Here is a 26501-nt window from a genome sequence, read left to right as displayed (position 1 = left end):
ATATAATATTTGCAGTTACCCTAATTTTTTCATCTTCTCTCCTCTTTCCTTCCACCCACCCGACCTTCTTCCTCTTTTCCCCCAGCCCTTATCCTCCCATTCCCCCTCCTCTCCTCGCCAAACCCATTTTCCTCTTCCTCCACCACGACCCCTTCCTCCACCCCGACCCCTTCTTCCACCACCTTGACCACTATAATTTTTGTAATTTGATTTTAAAAAATGTGTAAAGTAAATAAATTGACTATTCCTTTTTTTAATAAGGTATTTTAACAAGCTATATAAATTATTAAAATTTGTTTCTTACCTCCATTCCCCTCCCCCATATTGGTTGAAAGTAAAATTCATAACCTTTTTTTTTTTAAACTTTTTAATTCTTTTCAACCTAAAAATAAATTCCAGTTAATTTATTTTAAATTTTTATAATTGCTTTTATATATATATGCACATAAATTTTTAAATATATCCAATTTGCATGTATCCATTGTTTTTTTTTCCGAACAAATGGTTTTTACACAATCAACCTTTACTGGAGAAACATAATCAACTTTTTCCAGTATAACTCAACACATCAACAGTGGAGGGCAGGCACAATCGATTATTTTCCAGGAAAACTCAACACATCAACAGTGGAGGGCAGGCATAATCGATTATTTTCCAGGAAAACTCAACACATCAACAGTGGAGGGCAGGCATAATCGATTATTTTCCAGGAAAACTCAACACATCAACAGTGGAGGGCAGGCATAATCGATTATTTTCCAGGAAAACTCAACACATCAACAGTGGAGGGCAGGCATAATCGATTATTTTTCAGGAAAACTCAACACATCAACAGTGGAGAGCAGGCATAATCGATTATTTTCCAGGAAAACTCAACACATCAACAGTGGAGGGTCGGCATAATCGATTATTTTCCAGGAAAACTCAACACATCAACAGTGGAGGGTCGGCATAATCCTTATCTAAGAAAACATCAACATTACAACACTCATCATCAAAAACACTTTATTTATAATTTAAAAAAGTTCTTCTAATTTTTAACTTGGAAAACAATTCTATGACATTTTTATTAAAATCAGGTGTGGCTGAAATGACATCTTTGTGAATGGATAAGACTGCTAAAGCATTTAACCTATCTTGGCTCATGGTGTTTCTTGAAAATGTTTTAATTCGTTTTAAAGTACTAAAACACCTCTCAGATTCTGCAGTTGCAATTGGAGTAGTTAAAACTATTCCTATAACCTTACTAACTTCAGAAAAAGTATTCAAAAGTGAACCTTTTATCAGAAATGAATTCAAACCCACAACTGATTTAATGTTTTCAAAGCTGTTGTTAGTGTACAACACTTTAAGTTCGTTGGCCAGCTTTAAACTATCTATCATGGGGTAACCCAGTACCAACTGTTTAACCAAGTTAACTGGAAATATGTTTTTAAACCTTTTAAACAAACATGGATTAACTAATGAGAACGACTCAAATTGTTTTATGTTGCTAAATCGATTAATAATTTCAACAATTATTATATCACAGGCTTCTTTTGCATTTGCGCACAGCAATCTTGAAGAAGTAGCAACCCTTTTTTTGACAACTCTGGACAAAATTCCATACTAGGTTCCACAAGTTTTCCACGAATATCATTAATAACCTTCTGAAACGAATCAATAGCAAAGGCAACAGTCACCCCAGTCGATTCTCTTGACTGCAGAATATTATACAATATATCTGTATGGTGAAAGACATCATTGAAAAACTTCAAAAAGTAAAGAAATGTGGGATCTTTTAAAAGTTGTGTCAATCCAATACATCCTTGTGTTGAAGTTATGTCCCAGTGTGTTTCATTAAGAATCTTTTCAAAAGTTGCTAAAAGATTCTCCTTATTATTTAAAACACTTTGGACAGCTCGAGATTGAAAATTCCATCTTGTTTCACATGGTCTTGGAAGTCGTTTTTCACAAACTGATCGTAACACATCTGAACGTTTCGGAGACATAGAAAAAAAGGTAGAGAATCCAGACAAGTTGGCAAAAAACAACTTAATGCTTTTAATACTTTGACATGCATGCTTTAGTATCAGGTTTAGTTGGTGAGCATAACAGTGCACAAATTTGGCATGGGGAAAACATTCCTGCATTTTTTTTTGAACGCCATTTTTTTTCCCACTCATAACAGATGCACCATCATATGTCTGGGCAATAAGCTTTTCTTTTAGATGAAAAGGTTGAAGTGCATGTTTTAAAAGGGAGGTCATACCATCAGCAGTACGATCATTAGCTTCATAATATGACAGAAACCGTTCAACAGAATAGCCATCCACTACAAATCTAAGAAGTACTGCAAATTGTGATCGATTGGCAATATCAGTTGTCTCATCTGCTTGAACAGCAACAAAATCAGCATTACCTATGTCATTCTCTAATGTATTTCTATATACAGTAAACATGCAATCTAAAAGTTCATTTTGGATTGTCTTGGATGTGTATTTATTTACGGTGGCACTTTCCAAATGCTCTTTTAAAACGTTATCTGATTTTGCTATTTGCTGCAATAAATCCAAAAATATGCCTCGGTTAAAGGAACCTTCTGATTCATCATGTCCTCGCATACCTATTTCATGTACTCCACAAAATTTCAGTCAACAATGAGGTCGAGCATGTGTCTATTCTTTTTAACAATTTCATTGTGCCTCTCAACAGATAAGCTGTGTCCTACACTAATCTGTGACTGAATATCTACTGTTCCTAGTAGGCTATATGAAAGTGCATTGGTAATGTGCATTTTTGAACTCTCATGTCGCTTTATTTTTTCTGAAATATGTTTTATATCTTTAAAACCTTCCTTTGACCAAGTAACTTCTTTTTCTTCACCTTTTCGAAACAAAAGGCAGTAAAAGCAAAATAAACTTTTTTTTTCCTCGCTTACAGTAAGCCATTCCTTTCTCGAAAACCACTGAACATTAAACTTTCGGTTTTGCTTAGGGCCTGTACTTTTTATTTCAATACATTTTGGCTGATGAGGTCCAAGGCGCTTCAAGTCTAACTTTGCCTCAAAACTCAAAGGAAAACTTTTCAGAATACAATCAACCTGGTTCATGGTTTATGGTATCCACAAAAATAGTCGAAATATTACTAAGAAATCACAAACTTGTTCTTATCAGTCTTATACCAAATTACAACTAAGCAAAATACTTGCTATTTTCTGTTTAAATAATGCTTGCTAAAATGATAAAAAATATAATAGCCAACAAACTATTTTAGTACACAGTTTGGTTTTTTCAAGTTTTCCACGATTAGATATTTTTTTATATATGGCAAAACTCTAATCTGCTAATCATGGCGTTCGCCGTTTGGGCTGACTGGCTGGATATGGCGTGGGCAGGCAGAATAAACTCTGCACTTTACTTCGACTGCCAATCAATAAATAAATAACATTTGGCTAAAAACACTACCAAAATTCAATTAAAATTAACAAATTTATACATTTTTTTACTAAAAAAACGTATGCGGAATTAGCCTAAAATGACTGTTTCCGCAAGACATGTGCACGCCCTTTCTAAAACTTGTGCGACGACCTTACATACAAAAATCCAATTGATTATTTTTATTTGTTAACTTAAAAATATTATTTAGGGACTTATTACCTCCAGAGAAAATCATAAAATACCCAAATTATGTTTTAATTATTTTATATTTTAATTACTAAGTAAATTGAACGTCAAATTTAAAAAAATCACAAAGCTAAAATTGTCAAATTATTTGGCAACTTTATGGTTGGCTTAGCCCCACTTTTTGATTCAAGTTCTCAACTTTTTTTTAAATTTCGGAATCCTGAAGGCAAAAACAGCGTTAAAATATTTTTTATTTGACAGCCCGTGGGGCTAATTTTGGTTTAGCCCTCACATGTTTACGCTACGTTTTTCGAAAATTTTGGCGTATTTCGTGGCCAAAATAGGCGCTAATTTTTAATATTTTTAATAATTTTAGCAAAAAACATTGCCGAAAAAACAAATATTATTCAAAATAAAATAAATTATAATTAAAAAAAAACATGTTAAAAAGTGGGGGTTTTAGCCCCATTAGCTACATAGACGAGCCGCCACTGCTGGTTATCATATGTTATGTAGCGTTTTAGATGTTATGAAAGTTATATAACATTAACATACCTGGTATATACTGAAGTCTTCTCTTGAAATAAATGCAAAGTAATCCAAGTGATAAAACCCTTTTCTTCTGTTTATCCATTGCTAATTAATCTATTACTAATTTCTGTTAATTCATTGCTAAGAATTTACGTTAATCCATTGCTAAGAATTTACAATCTTACACATTATGAACAATCCTAATCGAAACAACCTCTACAATGAATTCCAAAAACGACGCTGAAGACCAAGTTGCTTAAGGCAAACACAGCCGTTTTGATGTGATTTTATTCAGGCGTGAAATCTAAACATTTAGCTTAAGGACCCGGGTTCGATTACAGAACGAAGCAAAATTATTATTAACAAATAAAAATTAAAAGAATATTTATAAAAACATGCAAATATACACAAAAATTGTTTTCGTAAATTAATATTTTTTAAATTACTATTTACAAAATGCATTATGTATAAATAATAAGAAAACGTGTAATGTTTACAAAATATAATTAAAGTCTTATATAAAATATTAAAACAGTCAAAACAAAAAACATATACATAATATCACTTATAGTAAAGTTTTAAAGAAGATATTGTAACAAATCCGCCATTTTCTTGTTTACGCTAAGTGTTATCTGTTTCTAGTCACATGTTAACACCTCAAGTCACGTGTTTACACCGTATCTCTATCACGTGTTCTGAAACACGTGGATATAAGTTTAACTGTAATTGATTGTATGGTATCGGGGCATTCGTGATACGAGTAAATGGGCGATTGCACGTAACCTTTCGCAATAATAAACTACAAGATATACAACAGCTTATTATACAAAAGAAAACAGGCAATTTACGTTACAATATTATATAAAAAAGTTATCTTAATTCTCTGATTTTTTTCTCCAGTTCCGAATATTTCATTTCATTTACTCCATTTCCAAAATCAACCAAGTTACAACCACCAAGCATTAAACCTTAGAAATTAAAGTCCAAATAACAAACTGCTAGTAGATTTAGGTTTGTTTATTTAAAGTTTTACATTATTGGTACAGATTATTTGTCACAAATTGTATTTTTAAAGGCTTGGCATAAGTTTAGCAAAAGTTTTCTAAAATACTTTACTGTAATATTATTGAACTGTCGTTATCTCATTTTTTAGTCACGTGCTTACACCTTTTATTTCTTCTAGTCACGTGTTTACGCCTACTGTTATCTTTATTGTTTGCGAGTTGTGTTTTTTGTTAGTAAGCTTTTTTGAACTAGTTCTTTTTTAGTGTTGAGTACATATTTTATATTTTGTGTATTTAATTAATTATATTTGAATAAGCTTAAATAAGATTGTTATTGGATAAATAAAGACTTAATACGTTACATTACTTAAGGATGCTACAGAATAAAAGCAGTGGGGATCGAAACCAAGTCACTCGTTTAGAAAGCCAAGTGCCTTAACCACTACAACTTGTTTATGATCTATTATTGTAGTCATATCCATCTTACTCACAATATTAATTTTTTAAACAAATAAACAAAGTGTTAATTAAATTTACCTAACCAGCCACCAGGGGTGTAACCTTTCTCAATCAAGATCGGAATAAAGTTTTTGCCATTTTTTGTTATCCAATCTGCCTCCATTCTGCAGAAATATTTTATTTTTGTCGTCAAAAATAAGTTTTTAAACCAGGTAAGACATATTTCCTAATAAATACTGAATAATTTATATTTGTCAAACTACCTTGTAACAAAATCATCTTTGTAGTTTTGGGAAATTGCAATTAAAACCACATTTGCTGCCTGCATTGATGCATTCGTTTGATCGTAAATATTCCTAGACTTATCGCTGTGTTTCATCCATACTTTATACCCAGATGCAGTCAACTTATCGTGCAACTTTTAAAAATAAATAAGTTACTAATTGTTAAATGTAGTTTTTACATTTACTGTACCATGCTTTGTTTTACGATTTAAGTAAAAAAAACTTACAGTGAGTATTGTTTTGTTGTTTGAATCAGTTAAATTGTGACTTATCATAATTCGTACATCGTTTTTGTTGTAACTTGTACTTGGAGAACTCTGCAACAAAAACATAAAATAGAGTTCTTACACAAGAAATTTACAATTTTAAGTGATATATTAACTTCATATAAATCTAAACAAAGTTAGAAGTAAAAAATACATTCTAAAATGTCAAAATTACTATGACATATAACTTTGCAATTATAATTTTAAGTAAATGTTATATTCTTTAAATAATTCTCATACTTGGATTTCAGAGTTGATGTTGTTTAGTTCTAAATCTTCAACAATTGATTGCAAAATGCAGTTTGAACTCGTGTTAGGAAGTTTATAAGTTCCGACCGTATTCTCATTTCCCGATCTTTCCAACATCCAAGTTAAACCATTCACAGAAGAAGAAAGCTCTCTTAAAATGTTACATTATGGTGAAGAAGTAAATTATGAAAATCTTTCATTAAAAGTTAATAATTATATTCATTAAAAGTTAACAATTTACCTGCTGTTGGTCAAACTTTTTAAGCTACTCATTAGAGGTCGATTTTGCCGAATTACCTCGCTACTTGGTTTGTGAAAACCAACATTTCCCAGAAAATTTACAGCTGCCTTCTTCTCAATTTCACTTCCTTGATAAAAATAACATTACTTTTATAACTTAAATATATTTTCTTTTTATATACCTTTAAGTGGAAGAGTGGACTTCATGTCCTTAACATAGAGTAACAACTGTTACTCTGACCCAGTGTCAACTGACTTTTTGGGATATTAGAGATTATAATTGCCCAATAAAGAGTTTTATAGAGCCTTACTTGAGGGTGCTCCAGCATAAAAGCAGTGGGGATTAAACCCACGACCTTATGTGATGTAGCAAGAGTTCTTACCACTACACCACGCTGCCGATCAATTAATAGAAGTAATATTTAACAATAATATATAACTTATAAAACAAGCTGTGGTACCTTCATCCATGAGCTGTTCTACAATTTTAAAAATGTCAGAATGTTTTGAAATGGCAATGCTGTTATTTTTATTTAAGGCCAACTTTGTAAGTGCCATCACAATTTCTTCTGCACTAAAACCATAATATCTATGATCCTCCTCTTTAACAGCCTGCTTCAACGTCTAAAAAAATTTTAATTACAATTAATTTAACCCTCTATAATATGTATAATTAAGGTATACACTTCTAGGCCTACAAATAATGTTTATGAAATAATTTTATTAGTCCAAATTACCTGAATTAGGAACTCAATGACATTACTTTCAGCTGTAATGACATCACTTTTATTTTCATCAGCAATATATGCTAACAAAATGTTACTGCATGTGCATAAGCAGCCTTCACAATTTACCTTAAACACATAAAAATAAACACTACTTAAACTTTTCAAAATATTAAATGTGATTTTTTATATCTTTATAAAGCAAAGATAAAATGGAGAACGACTTACATTAACATCTGCTGTGTTTTTGGAATACCACAAGATAATGTCAACTTCTGATCTCATCGTACTCAAAAAATTTGAACTGTTTTCTGCTTTAGCACAGTTCATTAAAATTGAGACTGCTGACATAACAATCTCTCCTTCCAGCTTAAACAATCATATTTACAAAGTGATTTAATCAAAATTAAGCATTCAAATTATTATAAGTATTAAATAATAATGTTATATAGATTAGGAAATTTTTCAAAGAATTATAATTTTATTTATACCTTAATATTTTCAGAAAATGTGTCTTTCAACTGTTTTAAATCTTTGATTAACAATCGATGAAGATCATTTCGAAAACAAGAAGTACAAAACTTAGAAGATACATCACAATAATTCCATATCACTGACCGTATGATAGTAAATGCTTCAAGGTTTTTTCTGAATTATTAAAATATTTTTAATTTAAGCAAGAAAAGTAAGTTTAAGTAACTACAAAGTTTTTTATTTTGATTTTCTTCAGTTTTTTAAGTCTATATGGATTTTTTTTAAAAACAACTTTACTCTGTTTTTGGATAAAATGTATATCCATCAGTTAGGATCTTCAAGTACATAATAAAGATGGAAACAGCATTGCCCTCAGCTAACTCATCTCCAATAGATTTACGATTTTTCTTACAACATAAATTAATTCAAGTTAAATACAAGAATTTATATATTTTTACTTTTAAAGTGTTACGAAAAATGTGGTGTTATGTATAAGCCTAATGCTAAGTAACATAAACTGTACCTGAAATCCAGCAGTTTTTTTGTTTTGATAAAGAGCGTAAAGAAGATTAAATCGAATTACAGAATCATTGCAAATTTTCCCTTGTTTTAAATCTTGTTTAATGTTGCCGTTTAAACCAATAATAGTAGCTTGAACAACTTGTTTTATACTCATGTCCACTTAAATCAAAAATAAGCTTTTTTTAAAAACAAAGTAGTTATACAAAAAACAAGTCAAATCAAGTTTAAGATTCTAAAAATCTTTTTTTATGTAATATAACATTAATAATATTTCAGTACGGCTCATTGAAATTGCTTAGACTGTAAAAATTACTTACTATTAACAATTTCTTCAAATCTACCATCTGTTATCATCTCCTCTATTTTTAAAACCTTAAGCAGTAAATCATTGTTTTCCATGTTGTTTTGTGCTTCTGTGTTCTCTATGAGACTATTTTCATTTAAAGCTGGACATGGATTTGTTAAAACACACCCCAAAATACAATTATCTGCAAACAAAAAGATGATAACTTAATAAACAACCTAATACCGGCAGCATGATGTGGTGGTCAGAACACTACCTACACTACATGACGCCCTGGGTTCGATCCCAAGTATTTTCATGCTGTAGCGCCCTCAACAGGTGTTATAATTGGTATAAACTCCTGCTGAGCCAGCACCTAATCAGCAGATTAATTATCGGATAATCTATAATACTTCGAAGTAACTGTTGTTACTCTATGTTAAGGTTGCGCATTCAACCTTCCAACATTGAGGATAAATATATATACAAAACATAAATGCAACATGAATTAAGTGATATGCAGAAAAAAATAAAAATGTTTTAGTTTTGCTAAGTAAAAAACTTGTTTACCTTGACAAAATTTAACCAAATCCTTGATTGAATCAAACTGATTTTCATCAATCCCAAATTTTTCGATGCCTATTCTTGTTATTGGGTGATGAAAAACGCGCATAAAACCCAGAAATGTTTTGTTTAAAACAGATATAGAAAATGAACCTGTATCATAATGAATGTATCAATGTTATAATTGTCTTTCAACAACAAAAATTTACCTCAACATTATAATGCAATAAAAAAATATGTTATGCAAAATTGAATCAGTCAAAGGCCTAAAAACCAGCCAAAATAACCTTATGTTGTTACAACAAAAAATTTATTATAAATATTTACAAATAAATTAACTTTATTGTGCGTACCTTGTTTAAAAAAGCCATTTCGAACAAGAAAGGTCCCCACAGAATTGTTTGCGTTTTTCAACAATTTTCTGCAATCCCATCTTGAAATTTTCCCATAAAACCATCTAGTTAGGTTAAAGTTAAAAAGTACACACAATAAATTAAACATTAAAGCTGCATAATAATGTAGTAAAACACATATACCTAAAAGACCAATATGCACTAAAATCAAAATTATTTTTAGTCTTTTATAATATATATTGAATTTGTTAAAATTATAGCATATTAGGCCAACAAAAAGCTGAATATTTTACTCTTTTCTATGTAATAATTATTGTATAATAAGCAACTTACTCTTCTTTTTGATAAGTAGTTGCAGAAGTTAGACAATCACTAGGAACTATTCCACATTCTCCTGAAACCAAATGCCTTGCTTCCCATACAGTTCCTTCCCTGTATTGAATAAACATTTAAAATTTTGTCAAAAACACCATAAAAAACATATATACTTACTTGCTATATACAATCAATATTTCTCCAGTTTTAAAAGAAAGCTCAGTAGAAGAAGTAGAATAATAATCACGAATAGCAATATATCTCATTATTTAACTCACAATTTACTTCTCTATGTGTTGGCCAACAACACTAACTTATAAAAAGACTACAAAATAAACGTACTTACAACACATGCATTGTTTGTTATACATTTGTTCTTTTAAAAAAATGTTAAATATTAACTTAACAATAATATTTGAATTACCATTTATTGACTTTAACCTAAACACCTATTTATTTAACCAGTCATTAAATAGGCACTAAGATTTAATTCGGTTAATTATTTATTTGTTAACTTTAAAAAATTATTTTATGTGCTAGTCAATAATAAAAATGTACATTTAGGTTATGCACTATAAAGATTATGTACATAGTATGCCCATGTTAAAAATGCAAATCTTGTTTTGACACAGTAAAATTTTACTTTTTGTTATTTTGTAAAATTTCGTTTGTATTTTAATAAAGTTTTATATTTGAAACAAAATCCAGGTTGCAATTATATTCGGTATGATTTTAAAACAAAGTATACTAAAATAAATAAACACACCTTTTTTTCCCTTTAAACATTTGCCAAACAAATACTTTACGGAACAATACCAAATAGTTAAACTTAATTCAAACATATTGCAATTATGTTACTTGCAAAAACAAAACTTAACCAAACTTTCTTAATTTAACAGCTAATAAAACAAACTTTATTTATAAGCCTGAAAGCACAGACTTAATTTTAGTTTAAATATAAATTTAATATACACGTTTTTATTACTATTGTTTTAAATTAAAAATTTTAAATACATAAATCATAAAACATTCACAAGATTAAGAACATGGCTACAATCTAATAAAGAATTGCAATTATGCATAAAATACATATAAACTGTTTTTCTTTTTAAATATTTACAATTTAGTATTTAAGAAAATATAACAGTTTTAATAAAAAAATATAATATGACGAAAAAATAAAAATAAAGATATTTAAGAAGATAAAAATATATACATGACCATCGTTATATAGCAAAATTAAAAAGAAAACGAAAAACCAAGATTTAATTTAAATTTTGATTTATTTTAACTCCCTGATTTTTTTCTCCAATTCCAAATATTTCATTTCATTTAATCCATTTCCAAAATCAACCAAGTTACAACCACCAAGCATTAAACCTGCACAAATTTAATCCAAATTTACCAACAATAGATTTGTAATTTGTTAAGCAATATGCAGATAGACTTTTATCCAAAAGCCACAAATAAGTACTATAATATTTAGAGTGATCTGGAAACAATATAAAAACATAAGTGATCTTGTCTAAATTAAGGCTATTAATTTTAAACAAAATATAACTTAAAATTTACCTAACCAGCCATCAGGGGTGTAACCTTTCTCAATTAATACTGGAATAAAATTTTTGCTATTTTCTGTTATGCAATCTGCTTCCATTCTGTATACACAAATGTACACTTAAATAATGACTTAAAACCAATAGCAAAATAACAAATTTTATATAACTCTCGCAGCATGGTGTAGTGGTTAGAACACTTGCTCCACTACATGAGATCGTTGGTTCGATGCCCACTGCTCTTATGCTATAACGCCCCTTAGTAAGGTGCTAAAAACAAGGTATGAACTCCTGCTGAGCCAGCACTAAATCAGCAGCCTAATTACCAGGCAATTATAATTTATAATATCCCAAACTGCCAAAGGCAACTTAAGACTGCTTCGAGGTAACTGATGTAACTCTATGTTTAGATCGTGAAGTTGACCTTTCCACATCGAGGATAAATGTATATAGATTAAAAATTTTTTTAACTCTTTAAAACCACCTTGTAACAAAATCATCTTTGTAGTTTTGGGAAATTGCAATTAAAACCACATTTGCTGCCTGCATTGCCGTATTCATTTCATTGTAAATATTTCCTGACATATTGCTATGTTTGATCCATACTTTATAACCAGATGCATTCAGCTTATTATACAACTTCAAAAAAACAAAAAAATGTTAAGAAAAATAACAATAAAATATAAAAAAAGGGTTACAGACAAAGCAAGTTAAATTTTCTTTATTAAATATTAAAAATAATTTGGATTTACCTCTAGCACTGTACTGTTCATGGAATCTTTTAAATGATGACTAATCATAATGTGAATATCACTTTTGTTGTAACTTCTACTTTTAGTGATCTAAAAAAAGTGAGCAAAAATAATGTTTCGTTGACCTTATAAGTTATAAATTACCGAACATATTAAATTACATTTGTTAAACTTATAACATATAAAACGTAAAATAAAATTAGGCCAAAACAAAAATTTAATAATCAAAACTGTAAACTTATAAAATTAGGTCAAAAAGATTTTAATATCAAGATCATACTTGGGTCTCAGATTTGTCGTTATTAAGTTCTGTAAGGTTTTCAATAATCGATTCCAGAATGTCATTAGCACTTTGATTAGGAAGTTTATAAGATCCAACCATGTTTTCATTGTTTGCTCTTTCCAACATCCAAGTTAATCCATTAACAGAAGAAGAAAATTCTCTTAAAATATAAAACAAATATTACACATAATTGTTAAACTCTTGATTCATTTTATACCAACAAAATACAGGCAGCGTGGTGTGGTGGTAAGAACTCTTGCTACATCACCATGAGGTCTAGTTTTAATCCCCACTGCTCTCATGCTGTAGCGCCCTTGAGTAAGGTGCTATAAACGATATAAACTCCTGCTGAGCCAGCACTTAATCAACAGCATAATTATCGGGCAATTATAATCTATAATATTCCAAACTGCCAAAGGCAACTCGAGACTGGGTCAGGGTAATTGATGTTACCATATGTTTAGTAGCACATTCGACCTTCCCACATAGAGAATGAAGATATATACAAAAAAAAAAATTTTAAATAAAAGCATTTTTAAATGGTATTTTTATTAAATATTTAGTAAAAAACAAGTTTATTTAGCTGGACTATGTCAGAAACTATTATCATTTTGAATTGTTTTAAACTTTTTGATCGTTACCTGGTATTGGATAATCTTTGTAAGCTACTCATAAGAGAATCAAGTTGTTGAACAACTCCACGACTCGATTGATGAAAACTTACATTTCCAAGAAAGTTAACGGCTGCCTTCTTTTCACTTTCACTTCCTTAAATACATTAAATTCGTTTTTAATAGCTTTTGTACATAAAATATAAAATTGACAGCAGCGTGGTGTAGTGGTAACAACACTTGCTACACCACATAAGGTCATGGGTTCAATTCCCACTGCTCTTATGCTGTAGCACCCTTGAGTAAGGCGCGATAAATGGTAAGAACTTCTGCTAAGCCAATACTTAAATAGCAGCCTATTTGTTGGGCAATTATAATCTGTAATATCCTAAACTGCCACAGGCAACTCCAGACTGGGTTGAAGTGACTGATGTTACTCTATGTTTAAGTCGTGAGTCGACTTTCCCACATCGAGGATAAATATATATATATACATAAAAAAATAAATAAAATAACATACCATTTGCCACAAGCTTTTCTATGATCTTAAAAATGTAAACATGTTTGGAAATTGCCATGCTGTTGTTCTGATTTGAAGCCAGCTTAGTAAGTGCCATAATCATTTCTTCTGCACTAAATCCATTATATCTATGATGCTTTTCTTTAACAGCCTGCACCAATGTCTAAATATTAAAAAAATTATATATTTCACTGTAACAAGAATGTAGTTTGTATAACAGCAGCGTGGTGTAGTGGTAAGAACACTTGCTACACCACACATGAGGTCGGGAGTTCAATCCCCACTGATCTTATGCTGTAGCGCCCTTGAGTAAGGAGCTATAAACGGTATGAACTCCTGCTGAGCGAGCACTTAATCAGCAGCTTAATTACTGAGCAATTATAATCTATAATATCCCAAACTGCCACAGGCAACTCGAGACTGGGTCGGAATAACTTATGTTACCATATGTTTAAGTCGCGCATTTGACTTTCCCACATCAAGGATAAAGATATATACAAAAAAAATAAAAAATAGTATTAAAATGTTAATAAATCGCAAATCATAAGAACGTTTATTTAATAATGATACAGTAGTGGGTACACCTTACACTTGTTTCAAATACCTTTATAAGAAAATCAATGACATTACTTCCAGCTGTAATAACGTCACTTTTATTCTCATCAGCAATATATGCTAACAGTATGTTACTGCAAGTGCATAAGCAGCCTTCACAATTTACCTACATGCAAATATGTAAATAAGTTGTAATTTTGCCCATTTTACATGTTATTATGCCAGCAAGATAAAGCCTTAATATAAAATTGTTTAACTTAATCATACCAACTTCAATTGATTACTTTTTTGTGCCTGTTTACTGATAATTTAAGATCTGAATAAATAACTTACATTTATGTCTGCTGTATTCTTGCAATACCACAAGATAAGTTCAACTTCTGGTGTCATAGTTCTTAAAAAGTTAGAACTGTTTTCTGCTTTTGCACAGTTCATTAAAATTGAGACAGCTGACACAACAATCATTCCTTCTGTCTTTAACATAAAACACAGTATTTTAACTGTTAGCAAGTCCTTTTTTTGTTAGTTATTTATTAGTTAAAATTAAGAAATTAACATCATTTTAAAAAAATTTAAATATTGTTATTTTTACTTTCAGATTTGTAGAAAATGTGATTTTTAATTTCTCCAAATCTTTAATTAACAAGCGATGGAGATTATTTGTAAAACAAGAAGTGCAAAACTTTGAAGATAAATCCGTGTAATTCCATATTAGTGAGCGTATCATAATAAAGGCTTCAAGGTTTAGCCTAAATATTTTTAAAATATTGTTAATTAAAGTAAATTTTTTATTAGGTAACATTAATAGTTTCTAGGTAATTAAGATTTCTATCTATATTATATATATTTAGTTTCAAATTGTATTTACTAATTAAACACTTTTATAAATAAATAATATTACCCAGTTTTGGGATAAAATGAATACCCATCAGTTAAGATCTTCATGTATGTAATAAAGATAGAAATAGCATTTGTGTCTGCTAACTCATCTCCAATATGTTTACGATTTCTCTTAAAATAATCAACAAAAATTCTTGCAACTTTTAAAACTAAAATTTGTTACTATTTTCTGTACTATCCTAACCATATTTAATAGAATTTTAAACCACATTAATTTTCAATTATGTATAATGTTTTTTTATAAAATCCAATTGAAAGCTGATCTTTATTACAGTTTAAGAAATGATTTATTTATTCAAAAGTTAGGCCTAACTTAGAAAAAACTACTACTTCTGTTTTTAGCATTTTATAAATAAAATAACAATTAAATAAAACATAAATACCGGAAAATCAGAGGCCTTTTCATATAAAGCATTAAGAAGTAGAAATCGAATTATAGAATCTTTGCATATAGTTCCAAGTTTTTGATCTTGTCCAACATTAGCTTTTAAACCAGATATTGTAACTTGCACAACTTGTTTTATATTCAGGTCAACTATTTAAAAAAATAAACACTTTTTAACTACTTTTACCAAATAGATGTATTCAGGTGTTTTATCATCAAAAACTTTTATCAAGTTTTTTAAGATAATAATATATGACAATGTGGCACAAACAGGGTTGATATACCGCAAAAAACAATTTTAAATTCTTTGTTTATTCAACACTGTATGTAAATTAGTCGCTCTTATGTATGTAATTATGTAATTAGTAATATGTAATTAGTAATGTATGTAATTAGCAAACAATGGCTACTTACGGTTAGCTATTTCATTTACTTTTCCATCTTTTAGCAATTCTTCAAGTTTTACATTTATATTCTCCATATTGTTTTGAATTTCAGTAAGATTATTTCCTTTCAAAGCTGGACAAGGATTTGTTAAAGGACAACCCAATAGTGAATTACCTAAAAAATAACAAAAAATAAATAAATTATGTTTTCATTAAAAAATAGATACTGAATAAACATAAAATACCAATTTTAGTTATAAAAGTGGGGTTTACTTTGATAAAATGTGACTGCTTCTTGAATTGAATCAAATTGTATTGAATTCCCACCAACTAAGAATTTTTGATTGTCTAATCTTTTTATTATAAAATGACTAAAATTTCTTTCAGAACTGTTAATCCATACAGATATTACAAAAGAACCTGAATGTTATTTTATATTAACAATGAATAAATTAATAGGACCAACCTTTATTCATTAATGGCATTACTAGAATAAAAATATATTAATAAAATGCAAAAATGTACTAACACATAATTAAATAACTTTAAATATTACACAATCAATCATACAAAATTTCCTACTAGTATATACAGATATATGTTAATTACAGTTATGTCTAGAAACTTACCAATTTCAGTAGTGCTTTCTCTCACAAGAAATGTTCCAATTGAATTTGTTTCATTTTTTAGCAAATTTTCACAATCCAAACGAGATATTTTTCCGAAGTACCATCTACATGTAATGTAATAATGTAGTACGTTTATAGACTAGTATTCATGCAGAACCAAACAAAAAAAGTCTAGCCTTGTATTTTGTTTTCCCTTTTTGTGGTACAGAGTAACGTGATACTGCTATGTTTTGTAAAAACGTAATGATATTGAAAATATAATATTAAAAACGACGTTGCGACATCGGTAAACAAATTAAACTTTAAATACTTTTTAAAACACGCGCAAAACAAATAACACTAGGCCAGTGTAAAACGCTAGTGCGATATTAAAAACAACGATGAAAGTACTGCTTATTAACAGCTTTAAAAATTAGCGTAATGGTAATATTATTCGATTTTTTTAACTTACTCTTCGTTTTGATGTGATATTGCTGGTTTAACGCAATCACTTGGAATATTTCCACATTTTCCTGATACCAAATGCCTTGCTTCCCATGTCGTTCCTACCCTAAATTCAAAAACGGTTGTGAAATTGTACAGCGAAAAATTAAAGAATTATTTAAGCACATATTCGCTTACTTGTTGTATACAATTAATATCTCTCCAGTTGTAAAAGAAAGGCCATTTGCGGATGTAGAATTGTGATCACGTATAGCAACGTATCTCATTTTGGCCTAGCAATTTTTTCCCACTTTGTTATATTGATATACAGTCATTTATCGATAAACCGATTAAAGGTTAAATACATGCATTAAAATATAAGGCTTACAATAATTAGTTGCCTTTTAGCAGTCAAAATCTGTTAAAGTTCTTTCTTGTCACTTATTTAAATAGACTGTTTTGAGTACGGCGCAAATAGATCACCGTACCAACAACACACAAGTTAAATATTTATTGGCTTAACAATCCGCGTGGTTTAAAAGGCATATATTTGCTTAAGAAAAATTAATAAACTTACAGTTACCCGAACAAGCATTTTAATTGTTATTTAACCTTGAATGCTTACTGCACTGCCTGTGAAATCGCAATATAAAACGCAGGTTCAACGCCTTACAACTGTTCTGCGTCAATTGTATTAAAATGCCTACGCTAAATCTTATGTTAATATTTCAACAGACCTTATATTTGCTGAATTCTAGATACATTGAATGCAAACACCTAATAAGTTGAGAACCCAGTAAAAGGTTTTATAATAATATTTTCGATAAACGAATTTCGTACAACTAAAACCAAGTGCAGACTTGAGCTAATTCTGCAAAGCAGCATTTTTGTAAACGCACTTGCTTTAGGCAACCTCAGATTTTTCGCCTAATTTGCTTTTTGTGGCAAGCTGCAGGCCCTAATTATGTTAAAAACCAAACATGTGATGTAGCTAACGAGTATATATTTTATTATTGCTTTTTTATTATGATATAGTTTTTTTTTATATATATAGTTTTGAAGTTAATCTAAAAACACAATTAATTAATTAAATTATGTACTTTTAATAGGTATATATACATACATGAAAAATGATCTAAAATTACCTTTACATAAAATAATCCAACTCGTTTTCTTTTTTAAAAGTTAGTATTTACAAAAAATATATATATAACACACTTAAAAAAACTAAGAGTGAGAGATAAATTATCGATTTGGGTCATTAATATTGTTAATTTTGTTAATTAAATAATACTAATTTTAGAAAAATATATAACATATATTGATTAAATACAGTCACATTACATAAATTTTTAGTACAACATTTGTTAGATTTTATTACAAATTACAAAATTAGTTGAATTTCTTAACCTTTTTTGCAATTCTGCATATATCATTTCCATTTTTTAAAATCAACCCAGCTTCAGTTCAAATCTACTACAAAAACAATTCAAATAAGCTGTGTATTCATGTAATATAATTTTACATTTTGCTAAGCCAAAAAGTTACTTTATTTGTTTATATTAAACTACAAGATATTACAATTAAATTATCACAATAAAAAACTATTTGCAGTTTTTGAAATGCAGTTTTAATAAAAATAAAAACTAGATTTAATCCTACTTAAAATCAAAACATACTTCAGTTTCAAAATTGGTGTTTGGTAAAGCCAACCTAGCGGCAAGGGATGGTATAACTTGCAAACACAGAACAATGTTTTTATGTGTTGGAGTTTTAACTACTTTTAATGTTTCACTAACAGAGGATAAGCATCTAAAAACAATAATGAAATAACTATAATATAGATTTTCTTTCAACATACCTTTTAAAAAGTTAATGTATTTCAACTGAATTTTTGAAATTGTTCTGTTAAACACTTTGTATACAGATGATTTGTATTATGAATTTTATTATTAATTTTGGTGTTATAAATATACCTGTCATTGGATAATCTTTGAATGCTACGCATAAAAGATGGATTATCCCGAACTACTTGGCAATTTGATTGATAAAAGCTGATATTTCCTAAAAAAATTACAGCTGCCTCCTTTTCATTCTCGCTGCCTAAATCAGATAGTTTTTAATTTTTTAATTTAATATTCACTACTATGTTATTAAAGTTAATTTTTTAATGTTAAAACTGTGTTAAATTTTAAATCATACCATCAGTTACTAAAAGTTGATCTACAATCGCAAAAATGTCAGAATATTTTGAAATGGCAAGGCTGTTTTTCTCATTGAGGGCCAACTTTGTAAGTGCCATCACAATTTCTTCTGCACTAAAACCATAATATCTGTGATCCTCCTCTTTAACAGCATGCACCAATGTCTAAAAATAAAAACAATATATTTTACACAGGCAATAAATAAAACAATATCTGTAAATAATAAACTTTTAATATGTTTTAAAATACCTTACCTTGGCTAAAAATTTAATGACATTACTACCGGCTGTAGCAACATCAGTTTTATTTTTATCAGCAATATATGCTAACAAAATGTTACTGCAAGTAAATAAGCATCCTTCGGAATTTACCTGAATGCAAAAATACACAAAAATTCACAAGCAAGCAATTATGCAATAAAAAAGGGTAAAGCAAAGGAGAGTTGCTGTGACTTTTACAGATTTTTATTATCCCAAACAAATAAAAACTTACATGAACTTCTGCCGTGGTTTGAGCATACCTTGAAATAATGTCTCTTTCTGGAGTCATACTTATCAAAAAATCAGAACTGTTTTCTGCCTTTGCACATTTCACTAAAATAAGCACCGCTGACAAAACAATATCTCCCTCAGTCTGTAAAAAGCATAAAGTACTAAAGGGTAAAATTATTTAGATATGTTTTTTGACATGTTTTATTCAATATTTATGTAAGACCTAAATGAAATATTTCTTATTTTTGTACCGTAATGTTTTCGGTAAATGTGTTCTTCAAGCTTCTTAAATCTTTAACTAACAACTGATGAAGATTATTTTTGAAACAAGTTGCACAAAATTCTGAAGAGACATCGCAATAATTCCAAATCACTGACCGTATTAATATCAAAGCATCCAGTTCTTTTCTAATTGTTTAAGACTACTATTTGGATAGGTAATGTCATTTTGCATTTTATATTTTAGTTTGCCAGATTACATAATAACACATAAGTTAAAAAAAAATACGGTTACCAAAATTACCCTCTTTTTGGATATGAAACTTCAGTCAAAATCTTCAAGTAAACGATAAAAGTTGCAACAGCATTTACTCTAGCTAGCTCATCCCCAATAGACTCTTGATAGGTCTAAAAAAAATACAATAAAAATTACAATTTTTTTTCTTTGTTTGTTAAACTAAAAAGAAATACAACTTTATATGATTGAAGAAGTTGAAAGCGGTTTATAGAGTCTTGACATATTTCTTTGTCTTGTAAATCCTTTACAGCATTGACTGTTAACCCATTATTAGCAGCATTAACAAGGCATCCTATATCCCAATCCACTATATAACCAAAAAATATTTTAGTAATATGTAGTTTACCCTTTTAGGTTGTTATAATATCAAGCTAAAAGCTTTGTAATTTTATAGATTGGATATTGTTCTACTAAACCTAGCCCTACTGGGAATAATAGGTTGATTTTTTAAACAACTAAACATATTTTTACAACAAAACTTTTAAGCCTACTTTTTACAATGTCAGCAATTGGACTAGTTAAAAGCAATTCTTCAAGAAACTTTGGTAGGCTTAACATCTTGTTTTCATTTGTTTCAACTGGACATGGGTTTGTTAACAAACAGTTTAAAAAACAATTGTCTAAAAAAGGAGACAACAATAGTAATATGATTAAAACAAGCAAAACTGCATTTAATTTAATATATTTACTATGGGTAATTAATAAAAAAAAAGAGATAAAAAGTAATTTTTACCTTGGCAGTACTTAACCAAATCACTAATTGAATCAAACTGTTTTTTATTGATTTCAAATTTTGATATTTCTAATCTTGTAATTGTATAATGTAACACGCACATCATACCTAGAATCATTCGTTTTAATACAGCTATGGCAAATGAACCTAAAACACATAGCTTAAAATAGCATTGATTAAAACAAAAGCAACAACATCACAAGAGTTACTATACAGTATTATTTGTTAATCTTACAAAAAAAGCTTGTTTGAAATACCTGGTTTTTCAAAGCTGTCTCTAACAAGAAATGTTCCGTCAATGTTTTCCTTTTTCTTTAATAATTTACTACAATCTGAGCGTGTTATTTTTCCAAAATACCACCTAAGCAAAATTTTCGTTGTAAAAAGAAAAGGTATAATCCATACAAACACATTAAAAATAAATTAAATAAATTTAGTTATTGTAATGTTAATTTAGAAAACCAACAAAAAAAAGCAATTAATTGGTAACTGTCAGTTTGTAAACAATGCTTTAGATAATCCTATACCAAATTGACATTAAACTTTGTATAAGATTTCTACCAATCATTTACTGAGTGAGCATGATTTACAAATAAGAACACCAAAACAATCTAAACATTAACATCAAAGCCTACATAAAACAAATGCTTAATGTTGGCCTAACATCATAACTTTTCGAATTTTCTATCCAAATTGTTTAAATGTTGTTCTGCTTTAAATGTTTAATTTTTACTTTTAAAAATTACTAGACATAACTTACTCTTCTTTTTGATAGGAAGTGGCTGGCGTTACACAATCACTTGGAACCCTTCCACATTTTCCTGAAAGTAAATGTTTTGCTTTCCATATCTCACCCACCCTGTAAGCATTAACCTCTTAAATAGTGTTACAAAAAGGCTGCAGTACCATCTTTAACATTACTTACTTGCTATATACAATCAAAACTTCTCCAGTTTTAAAAGAAAGATCATTTTCAGAAGTAGAGTTATAATCACCAATTGCAACAAATTTCATTATTTTACTACACCAACTACTACTTAAATGCTTCTAGGCTTACCAACACCAGTATGAAACAATCAGACTAGGTCCCTCTACTTAAAAGCAACTGAATATCTCCATGACAATATACATGCTTATTGTTATGTTAAGTTTCACTGGTTGAACCTTAACCTTAACAAATATTTACAGAAGGTCTCAATAGAGAAACTAATTATTTAAAATACTTTAAACCAACCACAAATATACTCATGTATCTAAAATGCAAATTTCTGCTAATAACATTATTACACTATAAGATTATCCCCATAACAACAAATGTGCTTACCATTGCAATAATTATTAATTTTGAAATAATATTTAAAGTTCACCGGCCCTGTACCTAACCAAAACAAATATTTACTTAAAGTTGAAAGAGAACTTAATTATATAAATTAATTTAAACTGACCACAAAAATACTGCACACCAGTCTCCTGCATTTAAAAACTTGGTAATAGTAGTGAGGTGGCAATAATGCAATAGCAGTAAAGGAATTTATTAAACTTTATAATGTGAGTAGTTATTTGGTTAATACAGTAAAATAGCACTTTGAACCTCAAATATTAAAGTCTTCTAAGTAATACCAAATTGATGTTTTATTAATATAGATTTTCAAGCAAGTTTAGTTCTAAAGTGTTAATCCAGCAAAAAGCTAAGTTTTAAAGTATATACATTTTTCTTCAATAAATTTTAAAAAATCTATAAAAAACTAAAAGCTAATGTTAAACTATTAATTTTGTTAATTTAATAATAGTAATTTAAAAAATAAAAAAAATATAAAAAATACATACATTGTCACATTAGATAAACATTTAGTAGAACATTTATTAGATTTTATTACAAATTAGAAAATAGATGGAGTTTTTTGGCATTTTTCTGCAATTTTACATATATCATTTTATAGGATTTTTTTTTTAAACCAGGCTAAAGTTGAATATATACATTAAACTACAATACAATTCAAATATCACAAAAAAACACTTTTTTTTTTGAAAATATAACTAATAATATAAATGTACAATTAAAAAAAAGTCATTTAAGAAGAGAAAAACATACCCAAATTTCAGATTATCTTGGTGTTAAGTTGTGAAAACCTTTCAACAAGGCTGTGCACAATGGAATTAGCATTGTCAGGCTTAGGAGATAGTTGATAAGAGTCCACCTTGCCTTCATCTGTTGGTATTTCAGATACATTTGTCATCTCATTAAGCGAACTTAAAAATGCTCTAAAATAATAAAATGAAGTTAATTTTGCTGTAAAATAACTTTCTTGGTATATATCCTTATCCTCAATGTGGAAAGGTCAAATGCGCGACCTAAACATAGAGTAACATCAGTTACTCCAACCCAGTCTCGAGTTGCCTTTAGCAGTTTGGGATATTATAGATTATATTTGCCCAATAATTATTCTGTTGATTAAGTGCTGGCTCAGCAGGAGTTTATACCGTTTATAGCGCCTTACTCACGAGCGCTACAGCATAAGAGCAGTGGGGATTGAACCCACGACCTTAAGGTGATGTAGCAAGTGTTCTTACCACTACACCATGCACTTTAAACATATGTATAGCATTTATGCTTAAGGTTGACAATTTAACTGCTGAAAGATTAATATTTTGAGAATTAAGCTAAATAAAGAATATAACCTAATAACAAGTGGAAAATAGATGTTTTTAATTCACCTGTCATTCGATAATAATTGTATGCTTTCCATAAAAAATGAATTTTTACAAACTTCCCGTCGATTGGATTGATAAAAACTGATATTTCCCAGGAAATTGATAGCTGCTTCCTTTTCATTATCCCTTCCTAAATAAGTATGAAAACTAAATTTTTAACTTTTTTTTTATATAGATCTTTATTCTCGATGTGAGAAGGTCGAAAGCGCAACCTAAACAAAGTAACATCAGTTACCCTGGCCCTGTCTTAAGTTGCCTGTGGCAGTTTGGGATATTATTGATTATAATTGTCGATAATTATGCTGCTGATTAAGTATTAGCTCAGTAGGAGGTTATATCACTTATAGCTCCTTACTCAAGGGGGCTACATCATGAGATCACTGGAAATCAAACCCATAACTTTATGTAGTATAGGAAATGTCAGAACACGAAGTGTCAGATCACTACACCTTGCTGCCGGTACCATAATATTAAGAAAAATGAATATCTGAAAACAGTTAAACCTTCAGCATCCAGAAGCTGCTCAACAATCCTAAAAATGTCAGAATGTTTTGAAATTGCGGAACTGTTTTTTTCATTAAGGGCCAGTTTTGTAAAGGCCATCACAACTTCTTCTGCACTAAATCCATTATATCTATGGTCTTCTTCCTTAACAGCTTGCACCAATGTCTAAAAATCATAATAAATAAAGAAGCTAAATATCTAATTTATTAGAGACATAAGGGAATGAAATTTTTTTAAATAATATAAAATAGAAACTTACACAACAGTTTTTTTTAATCTATAACTATCTAATGTTAAACTTGATTTTTAATACCTTCATAAGGAACTCAATGACATTTTTTCCAACTGTGGCAACTCTAGTTTTATTTTCAAAAGCAATATAAGCCAACAATATGTTACTGCAAGAAAACAAGCATCCCTCACACTTGACCTGCAAGCAAAAACAATGCTACACAAATTACCAGCATAGTGGTGTAGATACTGGCAGCGTGGTGTAGTGGTCAGAACACTTTCCACATTACATGAAGCCCTGGGTTTAATCCCCAGTGATCTTATGCTGTAGCGCCCTTGAAAACAGCGCTATAAACGGTATAAACTTTTTCTGATCCAGCACCTAATCAGCAGCTTCTTTATAAGCCAATTATATTCTTTATAATATCCCAAAATGCCAAAGTGAAATTGAGACAAGTCGAAATAACTGATGTAACTCTTTGTTAGGGCCGCGCATTCAAAGTTTTCACATTACGTATAAAGATATATAAAAAAAAAATGCAGAATTAAAAATGCCAAATATTGTAAACTGCTACTTTAGCCTGCTAGTCTTAACTTTAACTTTAAAAGTAAATGACCGAAACATAAAAATAAATTTGAAATAAATTTATAACTCACATCAACCTCTGCTGTAGTTAGTGCATACCATGAAATAATGTCTCTTTCTGATAACATACTTCGTAAAAAATCAGAACTACTTTCCGCTTTTGCACATTTCATTAAAATCAGCACCGCTGACAAAACAATATCTCCTTCAGTCTGTAAAAAGCATAGAGTAATAAAGATGTAAATTTATTTAGATATGGTTTTTTACATTTTTTACTAAATATTATATTTTAGATTCAATGCTATATATTTTTGTACCGTAATGTTTTTAAAAAATGTGTCCTTCAAGGTTCTTAAATCTTTAACTAACAACTGATGAAGATTATTTTTGAAACAAGTTGCACAAAATTCTGAAGATGCATCACAATAATTCCAAATCATTGACCGAATTAATGTTAAAGTCTCCAGTTCTTTTCTAAAATATATAAAAAGTATAATTTAACTAACTTTCTTCTATATTTTGTTGATGATACATAACATGCCATCAATTTAACAAAATACATGTTTGATTACCCTCTTTTTGGATAGCCTGAATCTGTCAAAATCTTTAAGTAAATAATAAAGGTTGCAACAGCGTTTACTTTAGCAAGTTCATCACCAATAGACTCTTGATAGGCCTTTAAAAAAATAAATATTGAGTAAACAATACTATATAAAACATGCAATGTAATGTTAAAGTATTAACAGGCTAACTGTAGTCTTCTAAACTTTTATTGTACAGTTAAAGTAGTATACAAACCCATTTTTCTTCTACTCCTTTTTTTGAGCAAAGTGAATGAAGAAGTTGAAATCGGTTCAAGGAATCTTCACATACAACCTGGTTTTGTAAATCACTCATGATGTTATTTTTCAAACCTTCAACAGCAGCTTTAACAAGATGTTCTATCTGCCAGTCCACTACATCACAAATTGATATTATGTTTTAATTGGTGTCATACTATTACATGTATATAAAATTAAACATATTTATAAATAAAAATTAACTTTTTTAGTTGATCTAAAAAGTCTTATTTAGATTCAACAATTTTTATGTTTATGTATTTATCTTCATCCTTGATGTGGACACAGAATAAAATCAGTTACACTGACTCAGTCTTGAGTTGCCTGTTGCAGTTTGGAATATTATATAGATTATAAATGCCCGATAATTATGCTGCTGATTAGGTGCAGGCTAAGCAGGAGTTTATACCATTTATAGCGTGCACTACAGCATGAAAGCAGAGGGGATTGAACCCACGACCTCATGTGTTGTAGCAAGTGTTCTTACCACTACACCACGCTTCAGGTTAAATTGAATTCTAACATTAAGTAACGAGCTTTACTATTCTTAAACAAATAAATAAACAATAAAAATACCATGGCATTTAACCTTACTTTTTAAAATGTCAGCTACTTCACCAGCTTCTAACATTTCTTCAAGAATTTCTAATTTGCTTGACATCTTGGTTTCATCTATTACAACTGGACATGGGTTTGTTAAATTACAATCCAACACACATTGGTCTAAATAAATAAAACCACACATAAAAGTACATAAATTCATTTTATTTGACATATTTACACTTAGAATTTATCAAAAAAACTAAAAGT

General features: G+C 29.2%; 3 protein-coding genes across 4 annotated transcripts; all 3 read right to left on the bottom strand.

Annotated features, from left to right (window-relative positions):
* Positions 1 to 1520: 1520 nt before the first annotated feature.
* Positions 1521 to 2603, bottom strand: LOC145746008 (zinc finger MYM-type protein 1-like). The gene has a single exon (XM_082564186.1). The coding sequence runs from the start codon at positions 2601 to 2603 to the stop codon at positions 1521 to 1523; it is 1083 nt and encodes a 360-aa protein (XP_082420312.1).
* A 2103-nt stretch (positions 2604 to 4706) lies between these two features.
* LOC145745735 (uncharacterized) lies at positions 4707 to 9345 on the bottom strand. The gene is made up of 14 exons (XM_082563888.1): positions 9213 to 9345; positions 8677 to 8847; positions 8361 to 8518; positions 8135 to 8244; positions 7855 to 8011; positions 7592 to 7732; positions 7376 to 7492; positions 7100 to 7262; positions 6640 to 6766; positions 6390 to 6549; positions 6111 to 6200; positions 5863 to 6017; positions 5678 to 5763; positions 4707 to 5104 (listed from the first exon to the last, which is right to left on the bottom strand). Exons 1-14 carry the CDS (start codon positions 9313 to 9315, stop codon positions 5007 to 5009), a joined length of 1836 nt encoding a protein of 611 aa, XP_082420014.1. The 5' UTR covers positions 9316 to 9345; the 3' UTR covers positions 4707 to 5006.
* A 1028-nt stretch (positions 9346 to 10373) lies between these two features.
* LOC145745580 (uncharacterized) lies at positions 10374 to 17204 on the bottom strand. Of its 2 annotated transcripts, XM_082563694.1 has the most exons (17): positions 17073 to 17204; positions 16903 to 17001; positions 16452 to 16555; positions 16096 to 16242; positions 15851 to 15997; positions 15435 to 15586; positions 15053 to 15162; positions 14744 to 14900; positions 14485 to 14625; positions 14201 to 14317; positions 13597 to 13759; positions 13107 to 13233; positions 12463 to 12625; positions 12183 to 12272; positions 11915 to 12069; positions 11447 to 11532; positions 10374 to 11254 (listed from the first exon to the last, which is right to left on the bottom strand). In XM_082563694.1, the coding sequence occupies exons 1-17, from the start codon at positions 17159 to 17161 to the stop codon at positions 11157 to 11159; spliced, it is 2145 nt and encodes a 714-aa protein (XP_082419820.1). In that variant the 5' UTR covers positions 17162 to 17204; the 3' UTR covers positions 10374 to 11156. The 2 variants fall into 2 exon arrangements, with proteins under 2 accessions (XP_082419820.1, XP_082419821.1); XM_082563695.1 differs by lacking the exon at positions 16096 to 16242.
* Between the last annotated feature and the right edge of the window lie 9297 nt (positions 17205 to 26501).

This window comes from Corella eumyota, chromosome 3 (assembly GCF_963082875.1).
Source record: "Corella eumyota chromosome 3, kaCorEumy4.1, whole genome shotgun sequence".
NCBI classification, from domain to species: Eukaryota; Metazoa; Chordata; class Ascidiacea; order Phlebobranchia; family Corellidae; genus Corella; species Corella eumyota.
The sequence above is the reverse complement of the archived record's forward strand: the minus strand, read 5'-3'. Positions and strand labels throughout refer to the sequence as shown.